The 19,305-nt window shown below is 34.8% G+C and overlaps 2 protein-coding genes across 2 annotated transcripts in view; one reads left to right on the plus strand and one right to left on the minus strand.

Annotated features, from left to right (window-relative positions):
• LOC149803142 (Golgi apparatus membrane protein TVP23 homolog B-like) overlaps positions 1-19,305 on the plus strand; it is a 42,210-nt gene that overhangs the window by 4,995 nt on the left and 17,910 nt on the right. The window contains exon 2 of the mRNA XM_089952763.1: positions 16,789-16,943. Coding sequence (XP_089808889.1) covers positions 16,789-16,943 — 155 coding nt within the window. The remainder of the gene's footprint in view (positions 1-16,788; positions 16,944-19,305) is intronic.
• On the minus strand, positions 4,406-12,215 carry LOC149803143 (uncharacterized). Its single transcript, XM_089952761.1, has 3 exons — positions 12,084-12,215; positions 8,029-8,177; positions 4,406-6,682 (listed from the first exon to the last, which is right to left on the minus strand). Exon 3 carries the CDS (start codon positions 6,627-6,629, stop codon positions 5,244-5,246), a length of 1,386 nt encoding a protein of 461 aa, XP_089808887.1. The 5' UTR covers positions 6,630-6,682; positions 8,029-8,177; positions 12,084-12,215; the 3' UTR covers positions 4,406-5,243.

Genomic DNA, 19,305 nt, shown 5'->3' on the forward strand with positions numbered 1-19,305 from the left:
GGTCATAAATGTACGGTTTTACTTCCATAAGTATGCCCTTAAATTTGATGTAACCATATATACTGTAAATGATAAGTTTCTAAGGAAACAGTCCATCAGATACCCATGGGACTGATTTCATTGACAACTTCACACAACATCTTCATGTGGTAAATTTGTTTAGCTCTGCTGGTCATAGACTAGAATTGCATATAGTATGGTCTTTTTTCTGTTGTGTGTGTTGTGTGTTATTTCCATTTGCACAAGTTTGTTATTGCTACTCCATCACAAGTGCTTGGAGAATTACCATGAAACTTCACACACACAAAATAGTTTAGTTGGTCCCAAATGAAAATGCTGCTGCTTGGTCATTCTATAGGCCATCATGAAAATCTTTTTATCACTACTTCCCTGTGAATGGATGGTTGTATCAACATGGGGTTTCACTAGAAGACTTCGTTTGATGTCATGTTAGTTTTAATTGAAATGGTGCCGATCTGATGTGCAAGATGGTTGCCATAATGGCCATCTGGAAATTCTTGTTGATGCTGCTACTCCTCCATGGTGATGATTTTGAATGTCAGATTAGCACCATTTTAATTCAGGACCAGCTTGACATCACAAGAAGTCTTGGTGAATTAAACCCCATACTGACATGGCTTCCTGTTTTGGAGTATTAATATGTTAAATAACAAAATTTTCAAGAGAGTTGCCATATTGGATATCACATTCATATGCTTTCTGTTTATTACCAGCTAGAAACAAGAAGTCCTTTAGTGAATGTAAAATGTTGATACTATTATCCATCTTGGGGAAGTAGTGATAATATGATTTTCAAGATGGCTATTGAAAATGGTAACACTTTTCATTTAGGACCAACTAGACTAGACACAATAGGAAGTTTGACATTGAAAAACCCCATGCTGATATTCAAGTGAAGAAGTGATAAATAGATAACCATTTCCATTTAGGACTAACTAGGTAATTTAAAAGTCTTTTAGTCAAAAAGAAGACCATCATGATCTGTTCAAGAGGAAAACAAGATTCTCAATATGGCTGATGTGGTGGACATATGGGATGTGCAAGTAGTGACATTTTCATATAGATCCAAGAAGACATCACAGTAAGTCTAGGAATGTAAATCCAAAGATATGATCATTTTAGGAGCAGTAGCTATAACAAATTTTTCAAGATGGCCACTGTGGATACCATATTGAACGTCCATGTGGTACCATTTTAACTGAGTCCCAACTAGATGCAGACTATCAGAAGCGGGAGATCGTGGGTTTGATCCCCAGCCAAGTCATACCAAAAACTTACAAAAATGGTACTAACAGCTGCCTCGGTAGGCACTCAACATTAAGAGGTTAGTGTTAGGACTGGTTGGCCTGGTGTCAGGATAATGTGATTGGGTGGGACATCATGCTACATGTCTGTGGCATGATGCCACAGTGCTAGACATCACTATAAAACTGCCACACTGCAGACATTGTAGCCATATGACTGAAAAATTGTTAAAGCTATGTTAAAAATTATAATCACACACACACACCTATATCTTTTATTTTACATACCTTTTAAATTTTAACTTTTATCTTGTGGTACTTAACAGTTTACTTTTCTTGTTGATAGGTTTATCTTCCTTAATCTCTATTTGCAATTGTTTATATTTTGAACTTGTACCTTTAATTGGAAGCATATAAATCACTATTCATTTAATTGTGTTGATGTGCCATTAAATCCTAACATATTAACCAGTAAACAGCTTGCTTTTGACCGGACCATGGCGTAGGTTGATAATCAGTATTCAGTGTGATTACTTGGTGGAGCTAAAGAAATTCATTTCGATGGTGTGCTCGCTCCATTCCTGCATTATTGTCTTGTTTGGTTCAACTGCCTTTCATGAAATAATAGTCCAGCACTTCTACCAATTTCACTTATTGGTATTTCAAACAGTTTACCAGTTCAGCCAAATGATCAAGTTTTTACTAATGAAATGACATCAAAACTTTCACAATAAACATATTGTAACTAACATCTTTGTAACCAAGACTATGGTATCCTATTACTGGCAAGCACTTCTATACAGGTGCATACACCTGGCAATTGTTCAGTTATATTAACTGAGTGTTATGCTTAGCTGATGAAGAAATTTGATTCTGAATTGTGAAACAGAAGTGCTGATTAGAAAAATTCTCGGACAGAACGAAAAGTCTGCATTTGGATGTAATAGCTAAATGACAGAGTCACAAATGTCAATCAAGAACTTTTTACCATATGCTAAACCAAATACATAGCACAAATGTCTGGAAAGCAAAATGACACTAAACAATTTTGTTTGTCAAACATATGCACAATACAGTGCAACTCAATTAACTTTGATTGGAATTCAACCAGATTGGGTATGCAGCTTGATATTCGTGGAAACTTGCATTTAGCAGGGTTATGTCCCCTGAATGACACTTTTGCAAGATTTGAAACAAATGTATTTGGCAGCTTGATAAGAAATAATGAGTTTTATTTTTCACTGTTGATATGGTGCATGATTAGCATTCAACAGTCTTACGTACCTGTTGCAATACTGGCTTGAACATTTCAATTACAATACTAAGTATGTAGGCCACTGTACCTAAATTTTCCATCACTGCTGAAGTTTCTTATTGGCATGCTCTGTCAATCAACCGTGCCAGTTTGTTGATCAAACATTGTTCTTCTCATCCCAGCAATTTCAAAACTAGTGAAACAAATTGCAAGTCATTTAGTGTCATCACAGCATTGCATACAATACATAAATAAAAAATGATAAACTGAAAAATATACAAGTCAGTTCATGTTTGCAACACAAACGTCACTTGTCTCATTGCTATATGTCCAATTCCCAGAATGACAGAAATCAGTGTTCTCGTTTCCATTCATTTAAATATTCACTAAACATGCAATGATCTAATAAAAGTGAGTTCAGGAAAAGTCTTTTGAAGTTGACTAATGCTCTACTGACCAAAAAAATTTCCTAGGAGGTGTAGTGATAAAATGGCCAAGATGGCAACTGCAATGCCCATATTGGAAAGTAGATTGGAACAATTTATATTTACAACAAACTAAATACCACAAAAAGCCTTCAGGTGAAAATCACATGCTGATATCTCTTTGCAGTCAGGAGGAGCAGCAATAAAATGATGTTAAAGATGGTTGCTGTATTGGATGTCAGATCAGCACCGTTTTCATTGATGACCAAAAAGACATGGTAATAAGTCTTTTAATGACCCCCCCCCCCTTGTTGATTGTACTATCAATTCAGGTGGAGTAGTATTAACAATATTTTCAACATAGCTGTCGTGGTGGCCATACTGGATGTCAGGGTGGCACCATTTCATTCAGGACCAACTATATACATCATAAGGAGTCTTCTGGTAGACACAACATGCTGATACGAGTTTCTGATCAGGAGGACTAACAATAACTATATTTTCAAGATGGCTGCATTGGTGGTCACATTGGATGTCAGGACTCAAATTGGCACCGTTTTCATTTTGGACACCCAGACAGCATGCTCATTCTTTTGGTTAAAAATACCCATGCTGTTATGACCATCCATTTAAAAGTAGCGATAACAAGATTCACAATATGGCTGCAGAAGCAGATCTCTGAGCAGCACCATTTTCACTGAGGACCAACTATGACATGGGATGAATGTGTGGGTAACGTTTCATGGCAGTCTTTCAGGTAGTTTAAGAGGAGTGTTTATAGTAATCATGCTAATGGATGGATGGACAACATGCTATCTTATAATTTCTTCTGGTCTATGACTGGTAAAACTAAAAACAAATGTTTATTATCATGTTCAGCCAAAGTAGACACACATGTTGACAATAAGTGAAGAGAGTGTCTCTTTTAAAGATCTCAGCTCAAGTTCTTGTGCTTTACAGTTTCTGTTGGTATGATACACTAAAGACAAAAACAGAAATATCACTCAGACTCTGGGAACTAAACACAACATGTGCTGATGTCCTTCATTGGTATATGTATGCATTGTGCAGGATTGCAAAGGACCAAAACTGCATGGTGCCTACAAGTTTTGATTTTTATTGCATCTATTGTTGCACATCTTGGGTGTAATATGGGGCAGTTAGAGGATGTAAATTGTATTTTCTTTAACTACACATGCCCAAGTCAAATGTAGGCACATATTCATATTGTAAAGTGGGTGGAATATTTAAACAGAACATTGTATATGCACTTTTAGTGGAGGTAGATTAAAAACCAATCTGTTGTATATGCATGTGATGAATCTACAAATACAAACTGTAGGGAGATGCCAGGCGTGGGATTTGAGTGTTAGTAACTTGAAACCTTTGAGTCAACATTCAAGTGTAACACCTGAAAGGACAGTAAAACTTAAACTGAAGGAAAAAGAAGGAATTCCATATAAACTTTTATTTTTTATTCAATTTTCAAAATTAGTTATGGGCTAAAACTTGTGCCAACATTCTTTGCCTCAAGGGCCATCTATTATGCTCTTTGTAATTGGACTGGATCTATTCCACAATGTGTGACTAGAGTGAAATCATAATGGTCATCTAAACATAGCACCCAAATATCAACTAAATGCATGCAATATTTTTGCAAGCCATATCTTGATGACTTCATTAAATCTCCTGCATATTTAGAAAAATTCTCCCTTTTTTTTTACTCTGAGGGTGGTGGTATTTCCTCCCTGTTCAGATTAGAATAGTCCCAGTGGCATGTTAAAATGGATTCCTTACTATTAAATGTAAATCATAATTGATGAAAGACGTCTAATATACACGAGTGTTATCAGATTTCAGTGCTCAATTTTCTAGACCTTGCTCTTTAATTCAAAAACATTCAAGTGAAAACAAAATTGGGGTGCATTTTCTATTCTACAACCAAATAAATTAAGAGTTCTAATCTCCACTGCTGTGAAAATCTGAAAATATAGCAAGATGTTATTGCGCATCTTTAGGGTCTGTGTTAGTAATGCATGATTGCAAACTGAACAGAATGTAAGAAAATGGTACTGTAACATCATATTTTCAAGCTTTATTGTTCCTCACTCAATCCCTCCAATAAAAAGTCTCCACTTGTTTAAAATGGCACGGGGGATTTTTGCCTTCAAATTTTCACTTATAGACCCAGCATCTAACAATTAAATAAAACACTCAAGCTTTGGAAATGGACTTTGATAACTTGGCACATGGTGCAGATGTGTGAAGAAAGTCCTGATGTTGTAAAATGTCAAGATATCATAGGTAACCAATATCTTTATCCAGGCTTAGAGTTTCATAGATAAGCTCCCATTCAAATCCCAGAAGCTGTGATACTGCTTGTTCTAATGTTGCTTCATCACTCCCATTGTCTTTTAACCAGTGAACAAAGTCAGGGCTCCATTCTTTGTCAATGGGCCAGTCAAATTCGTAAGACACTTCTACAGAAGGGATGACTAGAGTGGATAGCTTTCTGGTATGAGCCATCAGGAGTACCGAGGTACTTGATAATGGAAACCCATATTGGACAGTATGAAGGTTCTTACACTTCTTGACCATGTCCACTAATGCATATGGAAGCCGTTTATCACCACTTTCAAAATTTTCAAGAAACGAGTTTGTGTAGGTAAAGGACTCTAGAACATGGTTAAAATTTTCAGTCAGGTGATCCATAACGCCTTTTGTGACAATATTTGCCAAATCGTCCAACACAAGGCATTTTAGGGGCATGTTTGGTGGGAAAGTGTCTTTGATAACTATTATGTACTTAAGAACAAGGTTAACTTTAAATTGTGGACATATTATCAAGACTTGTTTCCAGAACTCAACACCAAGTTCCTTCGCTTCAGCTAATGGAAGTTCTTCATCCTGATATAGAGTCACCTCGTGGAGAGACTGGCGAACCAGTGCAAGAAGAATGGCGTTATTTACTTTTTCTCTTCTAATTACAAGGAACCTCAGATGAGAGAACTCGGTTAGGAGATTAAGATGGTTTTCATGTTCTAGGAGGGAATTTGTTGTGAGCTCTAAACCTGTTATCTTCTGGGCCACACCGGAGTTCAAAATTCCCATCACAATGTTATTTTCAATGCTATCCGACCAATCGATTAATGGTGAACCAATCCATACATCGTTCAGATTACTGCAGTTTGTCAGAATGGCACATACAGCTTGAACTACACTGCGTTTCCAAATAGCATCTCCAAAAGCTTGGTAAAGGGCTTCTTGAGAAATTTTGAATCTCTGTAGTGAAGAACAATTTTCTGCAACAGCATGCAGAATCTGAATTCCAAGTCTACCAATCTTAAATCCAAAGGATACATCAAACTGTTTAATATACTTTCCATATTGTTTCAAGCATACAAGAAGTTTTGTCCGCTTCTCCTTTGCAAAATACAAATTTTCTGAAGACTCACCGCTGTAGCTTACTAAAGGCCAGGCCACGGAAGACTGCAGATGAGGTCTCCATTGAGGGATAGCAAGTACCACAATAAGCTTTTCACTCCAGGATAAATGAGACAGGATAACTTCAGCAGCCACTGATGGTATGTCACCAATTTCAAGAGATGTTGATGTATCTTCATCATCAGCTACCGATGGTATATTACCAATATCATTAAGGAATGGGGTCGAAGTGGCATCCATCTCATCTCAGTTTCAAACTTTCAAAAAAACAAGGTCCCATTCAGAAGTTCAGACTAAAATTTAATAATAATAATAATAATAATAATAATAATTAATAATAATAATAATAATAACACTGAAAATGATAACAGGAACAAGAACACTGAAAGAGGCTATGCAAGGCATCACTGCAAATGACTACAGGATATAAAATATATATTAAAAAATTATTAAGTTTGAAAAATCAGACACTGGCTTGATTTGAGAGGTGGCTGTTGACTGTTAAAGGGAGGTTGAACTGCATTACATGCATTTATGAGTGCTTCTAAATATGCCAGTATATCTTATTACCACCTTGCTACTTAGAAAAGAGGCCCCAGATGGGCCAGGTGATCTAAGGTGCCCACCTTTACAGGTCACTGACAACTCACTCCTGTCTGCTTAGGTTCAAGTCTTTGCTTGGCCAACATGGGTACAAGTTCAGTATATGAGAAAGCTTGCCAGTAGTTCCCTGTGAGTTGGTGGTTCTTCCCAGGGTTTTCCCCTGAATTCTTCTTCAACCAAACCTGGCCACATTAAACAGACTCTGATGTGCTGAAAGATTCTTACCCCACAAAAGCAAACATAAACTACTTAGAAAACATAGACAAAGAGTCTCAGAATGAATACTTTTTCATATTTATCTTACTGTATCAGTAATAAATGCATGAGATTTCAGTCTCAAATGATTGCCATTTCCAATCAATGGGTTCTCAAAAGTGCTGGCTATTTCTCTCTGACCTATGATGAGAGTCACTGTAAAGAAAACATCCTATTACAACAGCAATACAGTAATCAACAGCAGTACAAAAAATGGACTGGTTCTGGATGTGTCATGAATGGAGAATTTGATTACTTAAATATATATGTACATATAAGGGGAAAATCAAAAATTTAAAAAAAATTATGAACAGACTATTTCTTCTAACTGTTAAACTTGATGCCTATGTAAACTTTGTGAGTAAATATTTACATATGGGTAATTCAGATGTGATACATGATTACAGTGGTTTTTAAATATGCCCATATGCCAGAGTAATGGGATGTAGTATATAGATACAAGCTATGGAAGATTAGTGTTGTCCATAAACCATTAATTAGGCCAGGGTACAACATACAGGGTGCCTGTCAGGACAATTTAATTCTAGTCAGGTCTTGTGTGAAGGCACTCTATTTTACAAGAGGAGGCATTTTTACAGACTGCAAGTGTAAGATTAAATAATGATGCTGAAATGACACATATTAAATATCACCTTATGTTGTGTATTAAATCTGAGAAGACCCTCAAGATGGGTAAGGCACCCTGCTGCACCCTCCTAAATAAGGCTAGAGACAACACTAAAGAGAAATAAACTTCACACTACAACTGTTATGACCTCACCTTGAAAATACCAGATGTGACTACAAAGTTTGTGTCATGTGGTTATGAAATCAACCTGAAAGATGTCAGCTTCAAGAATCTAATGGTGTTCTTTCTCTGCTTCTCTAGGTTGCTGTTAGAATTTTCTTAGGAACTGGCAAATGTTTCTTCTGAAATAAAAACAGGTTTGATCTTTGGGTATATCAGAAAATCAATGCTCAATGGAACTTAATGTTGTGGCTCTTGCACCCATTACTCTATTCCCCATATAATTATTAATAATTACTTGAAATATTTTTGTCATCAGAATTTTTCTTTATTTGATTTCCTTTGGATATTTTGGCATTCCTGAATGTCAAGATTGGGTTGACCTTTTATAATCACATTTTCAGATGCAAATTTCATGCATTTAAAAAAAAAATGAAAATGACAGTCTAGGAGACAGTACTATTGGAATTTGTTTTAAATGTCTTTATTTGTGACGCCTGAACTCGATTTCAAGCAAGTTCATGTTCAGTGAATGCACAGGGGAGGCAACTTCATTTTGGACTCTCCCATCCCAAAGTATCAGTGCTCTCAAGCATACAAAATTGATTGCATCTTCAGCATATGATCAAATATTCCTAGGGGAGTTTTTAGTATGGACATTTCATAACACATTTAAGCAAGGCTTAAGCACAGGAATTTGTAAATTGGCCTTTTGGCTGGCAGCTTTTTGATTATCTGAACTACAGTCACAAGCACATTTCAATTGAGGATTTTAACTATATGGGCTACTGGCCATTGAAGATTTTTCAAAAGGGGCCACCAACAATTTGACATGGGACACTACTTTTTCTTCCTAACTTGGCCAGTGGTTGCATGAATATTTGATAATACAAGTACCTCAAATCAAAATTACTGAAAAACTTATCAATGACAAAACAATTAATTACAATGTTACATTATTCTAATATAGAAATTTCTCACTGGCTATTTTTATCAAACAAAATACAGAAGAATATGTCATATTTCTCACAGCTTCATCTTTAAGTACATTCATCATAAAGTCATAACTTTTACTTATTCTGAATACTGTTAAGTATTTTACCTCCATTCATGTTTGAATTTTTCTCAAGATTCTGACCAATGCTAACAGATACAAAACTAACCAGTTACCTTGGACATCTGCTTGTGTATGGGGGGTGGGTTTACAATGCTTAGAGAGGGCAGGGAGAGACACTCTTCTAAAACACACCAGGGACAACACTGCAAGTTAGTAAATTCTGACCACACGGTATAGATTAAATTTTATAAAAATGTAAAAGTAATAACTGCATAAAACTAAAGGATCATATCCCCTTCCAAATAAATGTAAAAGTAATAACTGTATAAAACTAAAGGATCATAGCCCCTTCCAAATAAATGTAAAAGTAATAACTGCATAAAACTAAAGGATCATAGCCCCGTCCAAATAAATGTAAAAGTAATAACTGCATGAAACTAAAGGATTATAGCCCCTTCCAAATAAATGTAAAAGTAATAACCGCATAAAACTAAAGGATCATAGCCCCATCCAGATAAATGTAAAAGTAATAACTACATAAAACTAAAGGATCATAGCCCCTTCCAAATAAATGTAAATGTAATAACTGCATAAAACAATGTATGTTGAAATTCTTTAAAAGGTATTTTTAAAAAAAGATAATGGTAAGGGTAAAATAGAAAATAGTTCTAATATAGGTTTCAAATTTGTTAAAAAAGCCTCATTTTATTTTGTAAATCTGAAGATTTCTCAGGTGGTACATCTAGCAACAATGTTCTTTCGAGTTACTGGTTCAAACGTGTTCGCACACCCTCCAGTATGTTTGTACTCCCCCCATCGATACTAAAATGAAAGGCAACAAGGATATACAAAATTCACAATACTTTTTCACTATTCATCAATCTATTATTTCTAACCTGGTTGTTACCAGGGGGTCCCAAACACTGGCAGCTTGGTGGCATATCAAATCAAATGGAGGTTTCTTTAATGTGATGATGACCACCATCTTTGATAATTTACATTAATTCAGTAAATTTTGAGTTTACATCTTCAGAACACATTTATTCAAGAGTTCCTCCTTTTGATTTCATTCAATTTGTTTTTAAAATATTAAAACCAGACAATGCAAATATTGGATAAAGATGACAATTTTTACTGCAACAGACTGTTCTACAAACCTGAAAATGGCTGTAAGGAGGCTGGCTGGCTGTTTATATCTGGGGCCTCCATCCCTTTTTGGGATGGGGGCCAAAATGAATATAATGCTTAAGGTCACGAGTACATGAGCAAGAACAGTTGAAAAATTAAATACAAAAATCATCACAATTATTATAGGACACTAATAACATTCTTATTACAAGTCTGTAATAATAGTCTTAAATAAGACTGTCGCATATTGTGGTAGAAATAGAGAAAAAAGGAATAAGCATTAATTAAAATGCATATTTTCTAAAGTACTGCCTACTTGGTCAAAATGTAGATTTTGGTCAAAATGTAAAGGACTGGGCCACATGTGGTGAACAGTGGTTACACTAACACCTAAATCTACCAAAATATGCCTTTTATAAGTTTCATATACATAGTGTATGTTATTTAGTTATCATATATTACATGAAAATATCAGAAGGGTAGATAAAATGCAGTAGATGGTAGGATAAAATCTCTTCTTTTAATTTACACAAGACTATTATCTATTCTTTCTAGCCAAAATCAGAAGAAGAAAAAAACTGATAGTATGAGCAATTTGTCTTTAGAATTGTTTTTTTTCAAATATATTTTTTAATGATTATAATATAGAACAATTAAATATCTTTGAAAAACATTTTAAAACGGTAAGGTATATAAACTGTCCCAAGACTTGTGTTAATTTCTCATGCAAATCACAATTTCTCTGCATAATATTTAAATACAATAAATAGATTCTGTAAAAGAGTTATCGATGAGTACCATAATATTACTTTACTGTTATCAGGGCTTTGGGTGAAGTTAGGTGGAATCGGGTGGTTAGTGTAGACTGCCCACAGGCTGGACATGCCTGGTTTACACGGAGAACTTCAGTTTGGTTTCAAAAGCAAATCAGTTGACAGTGTTATGGTGCCGCTGGCAATGGTTAGGTTTGAAATTATTAACTGAAGAATATTTTAAAAAATTAGTTTTGTGCAATTTCTTATATCTGGGATGTTTTTCTCATTTTTTTTTTTATCGCTGAACGGTACAAACACAGGATGGTACATCATCACAAAACCAAGTTAAAATCATACACTAACTTTGTCTCGTAAGGTGTAATTCGATATACACGACTAGAACGTGTGCTACTTAAGTGGATACTGGCAAGGTTAGTCCTACAATGTAAGACATAGTACATGATGGTTTTGTTTTAGTGCTGTGACGCCCAAAACATAAATATCAGCGTCAAGGTCTTACTTGTAGGGCTACTGACAAGGTATACACTGGTCGAGGTTCGTCACCTTCTAGTCCAACATGTAAGACCTGGTGCTGATATTTATAGCACCTAAACAAAATCAACATGTGCTTTGTCTTACATGTAGGACTAGTCACCTTCATAAAATACCACAGGAGTCAGACGTTTTATCATTAAAGTACGATGAAATCTCTGACAATACGAAATCGCCTTATCGGTACTGTTAATTTATAGCACCGATAAGGTGATTTCCTATTGTTACAGATTTCATCGCACTTTATTGATAAAACGTCCGACTCGTGTGAAAATACGCATGTGATCGAAGGCAAGCTCCGTTGATTCTAACACGGTTATATCAATGTATAACGTTTGAAACAAACTTGTACTATCGCGCTACCCCTGAAAATAAAAATATAAACATAAAAACATAAATACTGAAAAGTTTGGAATACGAAGACTAATGCACAACTGGACTAAGTAATGAGTAGTTCTCGAACTTCGACGCGATGTTGATGACTCACGGTCCAAAACCGACTAACTGCATTTGAACGAGTTTAAAATATGTCATTATTATATCGTCTTATAAAGTCAGTTACTTCGTCTTTATTCTACAAAATACTGCCTTCTTACCATTCTTTGTTAATAACTTGTTCTGTCTTCATCAAACCAAGGAGCGACCATATTTTCAGACTGGTTGTAGTTTCGAGCTTGTTGCTGACATTTGTTGCTTGGTTTTAGTTTCCTCCAGTACTTTATTTGAGCACCACAGTTTGTGGCTGTATATGTGTAGGTAGGAAGGTATGTATGTAGGTATGTATCTATGTATGTATGGGTGCGCTCACCAGTTAGTATGTACTTTTGAGAGAGTGACATGTAAGGTGAAGTTGTTTGCATTTAAAACATGCAGAGTGGAGAGAGTGTTGACATTCCTCTATGATACATTAATGTAGTGTGGATGATATTTCTTTGGACATTGTACTTTTGGAAATTGTACATGATCTAAGCACACTGCTAACTAAAACGACTGCTCCCTTGTGCTAAAAAAAATCAGCCAAATTTTTTTAAAGTAGACTATCCATAGCAGCTATTACAATAGGGAAAATAAATTTTGCCAGACTAGACAATACTAGCTTTTGAAAGTGCAATGAATGAATTACCAAATGTATAAAATGTAAAAAAAAGTTATTGGCTCTTTTTTATACAATTTACCTCCGAAGTTCAGGAAGTGAAAATGACCAAGTGGAGCTAGCACTTTTTTGAAAGGTGCACATCTGGAGTAAGGCCAAGCTGTATACTCTATAACCCATATTACACCCATCAATCATACACCAAAATAAAGGGAATTAAACTTTCTTTGAACTATACATAAGATATACATGTTTTTTATATATAAAAAAAATAGCCAGTATAACCAGTGAGGAAAGCCAGGGAAATTCTTTTTCTTTAAATTTCTAACGCTATGCAAAATACGAAACCGTAGAGTGCCACCTATGTATGTAGGTATGTGTGTGTGTGTGTGTGTATATATATATATATATATATATATATAGTTTGAACACTTTATGGTATTAAACTAAGGAGAATAAAAGAGTGAAAACAAACAAGCTTTGTAAAATTCAACAAATAATTTATTTCCCAAGAATTCAATGTCAGAATTTAAAAAGAACTTTCAGTATTGTGAATTAAATCCTAAATAGTCCTGAAAGTTCAATCACAAGTCCAAATGTTTGAAATTCTAACTGATTTTCCTTTGGTATTCCAAATAAATTCCTATATTGAATGTGTTGATGTGCCTGTATTCTTGAATATGCTAATGTGTGAGTGGCAAGGATAGTGATGATGTGCCAACAATCTTTTGATGTATCACTGTTATATAATCCAAAAATGTCCTTGTCTGATTTCACTATAATTCCAAATTAATGTTCCAGTCTAAGAATATTGTTGAGCACTTTGTAATTCCATTAAATAATAATTTGAATAATTTAATCCACACAAATGAAAAACACAACAATAAGATTTATTCTGCTTTAGATATTTAGGTAAGAATGAGTAATTTTTAGGAGCACAAAATTATATACCCCTCTACTTGACATAGGTTGCAATCACCGTTTTCTGAAAATACTCACACATTCACCCCATGGTCTAGCTGGTATTACCACTCTGTGATCTTAAAATAAGTATTAGAAAAGAGCAAAAAGCCACAAGCTATGTAGAAGTAAAAAATAATTTATTTCCCTCGAATACAAAGTCAAAATATATAGAGAACTTATGGTAATGCAAATTAAATCCCAATTTATCTAGAATTACTAACACAAGTCCTAATGAATAAAGTTCTAAATAAACTTGAGTGATATTTCAAATAATTTGCAATGCTGAGAGTGTTGATGTGCCTGTAGTTGCATGTAGTCTGTAATGTACTAATTTACCAAGGACATGAATTTTAATGAGATGTGCCAACATTCTTTTGTTGAATCCCAGTAATATAATCCAAGGTTTCCTTATTTGAATTCACTATAATGAAGAGATAATGTCTCTTTCCATGAATATCATAGAGCGCATTGTATTTCCAGAGAAAAATTATTTGAATTAAATAATTTCATCCCAAATCAAACACAAGACATGATTCTGCCTCAAGATATTGTAACATGAATGAATAATTTCTAAATAAATAAGATCATATAAAAGACTAAGAAACAAATGAAACCAGGATGTAGGGCAAAAGTTCATTTCCAGCACAATCCAAGCTATAATTAGACAAGGTCTGTTTCTAAAATTATAATAAAGATAGTACTGATCCTAATGTTAAACCCACAGTAGTAGAGAAAATATTAGCTATGCATTGTTTACAGAATTTAAAAAATCAATACATGTAATTCTGATCAGGTAGATAATGAACCTGATTTTGGACAAGGTCAGCTACAAGATACAGTTTTACATAACCCACAGCATATAATAAGTAAAATAACCTAACAAAGAATGCAAATTAAATCTACAAAACACCTGTTTGGAATGAAAATCACTTCCTTGGATATCCAATATGGCCACAATGGCCATCTTGAAAATCATGTTATCTCTGTGGTGGCATGCTACAGATATTACATATTTCTGAGGGAGTGACAGGTGTAGGTGAAGTTGTTTGCATTTGCAACATGCACATTGGAGAAAATATTGGCATACCGTAATACTATTTTCATCTACTGTGGCAGAAAGTTCTTTTCATATTGTACTTATATAATTTGTAGATGATCTAAACACACCGCTGACCAAAATGGCTGCTCTCATGTCCTTCAAAAATTAGCCTAAACAAGTACACTAAATTGAGCAGTTATTTAAATAGGGAAAACAAATTTTGCCACCTTCTGAAAATACAATGAATGAATTAAAAAATATATAAAATCAAAATAAGTAATCTTCTCATTCTTTTTATATTTTACCTTTAAGTCCAGAAAATGAAAATGCCTAAGCGGAGATAGCATTATTTTATATTCGTGCACATCTGAAGTAAGACCATGCTGAATTCTGTGTTACCTAAATTACATCCATCAATCTACATCAGAATAAAGGGAATTACAAGTTTTTTCAACAATCCCTAATCTGTAAAAATTCTTTTTAAATAGCCAAGATAACCAGTGAGGAAAACGTGGGAAATTCTTTTTATTTAAAAATAAAACCCTGTGCAAAGTACAAAACTCTACAACCCATTCCTCCTAAACTGATCATCAGCTTGAAATGGGGTTTTCACCATAACACTTTCTATTATGTCTAGTTGCTTCTAAATGAAAAGGATGACAATCTGATGCCCAATATGGCCACCACAGTAGCCATTTTGAAAATCTTGTTATCACTGCTCCTCCTGAATGGATGGTAAAAATATCAGCATGAAGTTTTCACTCAAGATTTCTGCTTGGTCCTAAATGAAAACAGTGCCAATCTGATATTCAGTATGGTTGCCACAGTGCCCATCATGAAAATCTTATAACTACTCAGCAGTATGTTTTTTTTAAGACTGAAAAATGTCTTATGATGTCAAGTTGGTTGTAAGTGAAAATAGTGCCAATTGGACTTCTAATATGGCCACTACAATGGCTATCATGAAATCTTGCTATCACTTGTATCTCCAAGATGATTGGTCGTATCAGCATTATGTTTCCACCAAAAGACTTGGGATGTCTATTTGGTCCTATGTCAGTGGTGCAAATCTGACATCCAGCAGTCAGTCTAAAAATCTTGTTGATACTGAAGAATAGCATAAATGGTTTCAACAGTCAGCATTTAAGAGAAAAAAACTGGTCTTAACTTGAACTCCTGGAAATTCTTTTTAGGTTAGTGCAGCATCAGCCCTTCTGAGGGACTTTTACTTTCTTTTTTGAAAGTAATCCTCGTCCTCATATTTCCCACCTGGTGTCCCAATTACATGGTCAGTCTGAAATGACATGTTCATTGTACAGATGTTGACTGGTCTTATACAGAAAAGGGCACAGATTTGTTTCCCTCAAAATATTTGTGTATTTCAACTTCGTGTTAGTTCCCAATAAACTAAGCTTTCATGAGGACCCCATCTGTTAAATGAATTAGCTAGATAATCATTACAAATATATTTAGTTTATGCAACTGGGCATGCATTTACATTGTTTGTTAAGATTAAGATATTCACTGAAAATTTAAATTTGGTAAATTCAGCTACTTGTAGATTTAACATCAACATATCATTTCAAGTTAGATTTCTAACTTAAAGTTTAAGTTCTAAAGTTGCTGTGTCATTGTTACAGAATTTTAATAACAATTGGGACAGATTCAGTGGAGATGTAATTATTTTCAGAATTCATGACTATAAAACTTGACAAATTGCTTGGTAAGGTTTGAATAAATTATGCAAAATATAATGTTTTTGGTGAACAAAAGTACAAACATTTCAGAAATATATTCAGTGGCTTTGGAGAGTTGCCCTAGAAATGGAAGTGTAGATTTATGGCTGGACAAACAAAAACATGAAATATATTAAAATCGAAGCGAAGAACAAAAGTCATTGTTTGACCATGATTCTAAAGTATGAACCATGTTTAATGAGATATCTTAAATGTTCTTTTTTTGTTGCTCTCTGTAAACATAGTGCAATGCATGGACGGAACTGATTTCAGTACCACCTGAAACTTCTTTTGTGAATACCTGCAACCCATTGCCTGCGTGTCAGCTGCCCTACCAAATGATCTATCCCCTTGTGTATGAGTGATGATGAAAATATATGGATCAAAGCGCATATGTAAATGAGTTGCCATCTTACTAATAGTATCTTGTACATAGCTGTCAAACTCAAAATATTTATTAAATTTTTCAGACACCCTGTAGCAGTGTTTTTCCATACGGTCTTCAGAACTGGTGCATTGGTGGCGTTTTTCTTCTGTGGCTGGTTCAGTTCAAGCTTCATTACAAACTTTGTTGTAATCATTATTCTACTGTGTATGGATTTCTGGACAGTCAAAAATGTATCAGGTAAGTGTGAATGGATTTCTGGACCATCAAAAATGTATTGGGTAGGAGAGTATGAATTTCTGAACAGTCAAAAATGTATCAGGTAAGTGTGTATGGATTTCTGGAAGGTCAAAAATGTATCAGGTAAGTGAGTATTGATTCCTGGACAGTCAAAAATGTATCATTTAAGTGTGTATTGATTCCTGGACAGTCAAAAATATATCAGGTGAGTGTGTATTTGATTCCTGGACAGTCAAAAATGTATCAGGTAAGTGTGTATGGATTCCTGGACAGTCAAAAATGTATTAGGTAAGTGTGTATGGATTCCTGGACAGTCAAAAATGTATCAGGTAAGTGTCTATGGATTTCAGGAGAGACAAAAATATGTCGGATAAGTGTGTTGGAATTTCAGGACAGTACAAAATGTATCAAGTAAGTGTCTATGGATTTCAGGAGAGACGAAAATATGTCAGATAAGTGTGTTGGAATTTCAGGACAGTACAAAATGTATCAGGTATGTGCATGAATATCTGAACAATCAAAATGTATTAGATAAATGTTTTAATTTCTGGACAGTTAAAAATGTATTGGATAAGTTGGTATGGATTTCTAGAGAGTCAAAAATGTATCAGGTAAGTGTATGGATTTCTGGACAGTCAGATTGGATCAGATGAGTGTATGGAGATCTAGACAGTTTGTATCTGGTAAATGTGTTGGAATTTCTGGACAGTCAAATAGTATCAAGCAAATGTGTTTAAAATTCGTGATAGTCAAAATGTATCTATTGTGTTTGACTTCTGGACAGTCAGCATTTCTCAGGTAAATATGTTTGTATTATTGGACTCTCTGTACGTAAGCAAGTTTTTTAAAAAAATACTTACTGCTTGGTTGGGAACAATGAACTATTTTCATTGAACATTCAGATTGCATCAGGGATTAAAATACAGCTCTAAAATCTTGAATTTTCTTTAAAGGAATCTGTTTTATCTCTGAGGACCACTCCAGTTGCCTAGTGGTTAGAGTGTCTGCCCTTGATGCAGGAGGTCATGGGTTCAATCCTTGGTCAAGTCATACCAAAGACTTATAAAAAATGGTACTAACACCTTGCTAGGTGCTCAGCATTAAGAGGTTAGTGTTAGGACTGGTAGGCTTGGTGTCAGGATAATGTGACTGGTTGGGACATCGTGCTCATGTCTGTGGCATGATTCCCCAGTGCTTGACATTAACTGCCACACTTCATAGATCTTAGTGATAGAACTGAAGAATTGTTAAAGCTACATAAAAAATCCAAATCACACACACACTCTCTTTTTTAGATAGGTTGCACTGGGCATAGTTTCATGAAAACAGTCATTCCAGAAATTTACTCGTTTTGTTCTTTATGGTCTTTTATTGACAGACTTTTACATAAGACGCTGTGTCATGTATTGAATGAAAATCTTATTTTGGTGTTTTTTTAAAAAAGTATACATAATCTATTAGATTTAGTGGATGCTCAGATTAAATTAATTATAGAAAATTTCACAAAGCCTGCTTTCACCATTACTGTTCAGAAGCATTCATCACACATAATACTGCATCCTTTGGGGAAACAAATCTCTTGAACTCTGTTCGCTTCTTTACTTAGGATGTCTGAACAGTGTTGACCATCAGTGCTGGAAAATGTTTTGCAAATTATCAAACTATATGTTATTGCTTCCCTCAAAAACTTAGCACTGGAAACAACCTACTCTGCAAACTGGCTGACCCAACCTGGAGCGCTCCTGCTCAGACACTCAAGATATCAGCACTGGCCTTATGTTATTCGACAGCCATGTATTGCACTCATGTCTAGGCTTCATCATCCCACACCAAGTTAAATGATATCCAGCTCAACACAACAATGTGTATAACCTCTGGAACACTGTATCTTACTCCTTTACCATGGCTGCCATTACTCAGCAACATTCTTCCTCCACATCTGTGTCACCAGGAAACAACCACAGAAGTTTTGGCTAAAGTCTATGCCAGTGAGAAACTTCCACTGTACATGGATATCACCTCACATCCAGCAGTCCGCTTGACTTTGAGATTCCCACTCTGGTTAGGTTCATTGCCAGAGGATAAGACAGCTACCATTTTTCATGTTATTTTTTGTACACAAAAATAATTATTAATTTCAGTGTATAAAAAATTATATGTAAAATAAGTAATTATCATATAGTGGTACTGACTGTACAAAAAGTAAAGGGATTGTACCTGAACAAGTTCTATGGAACACATGCTACTTGACAACCTAACAGTACAAACATACAAAGTAAACGTATATTTTCTGTTTCATTCTGCTCTCAACTCAAGAATCTAATTACAATAAAAATAAAAGTACTCAAAGAATTTTTTTGTC

This window comes from Sinohyriopsis cumingii, chromosome 3, assembly GCF_028554795.1.
Source record: "Sinohyriopsis cumingii isolate HCF-2022 chromosome 3, ASM2855479v2, whole genome shotgun sequence".
NCBI classification, from domain to species: domain Eukaryota; kingdom Metazoa; phylum Mollusca; class Bivalvia; order Unionida; family Unionidae; genus Sinohyriopsis; species Sinohyriopsis cumingii.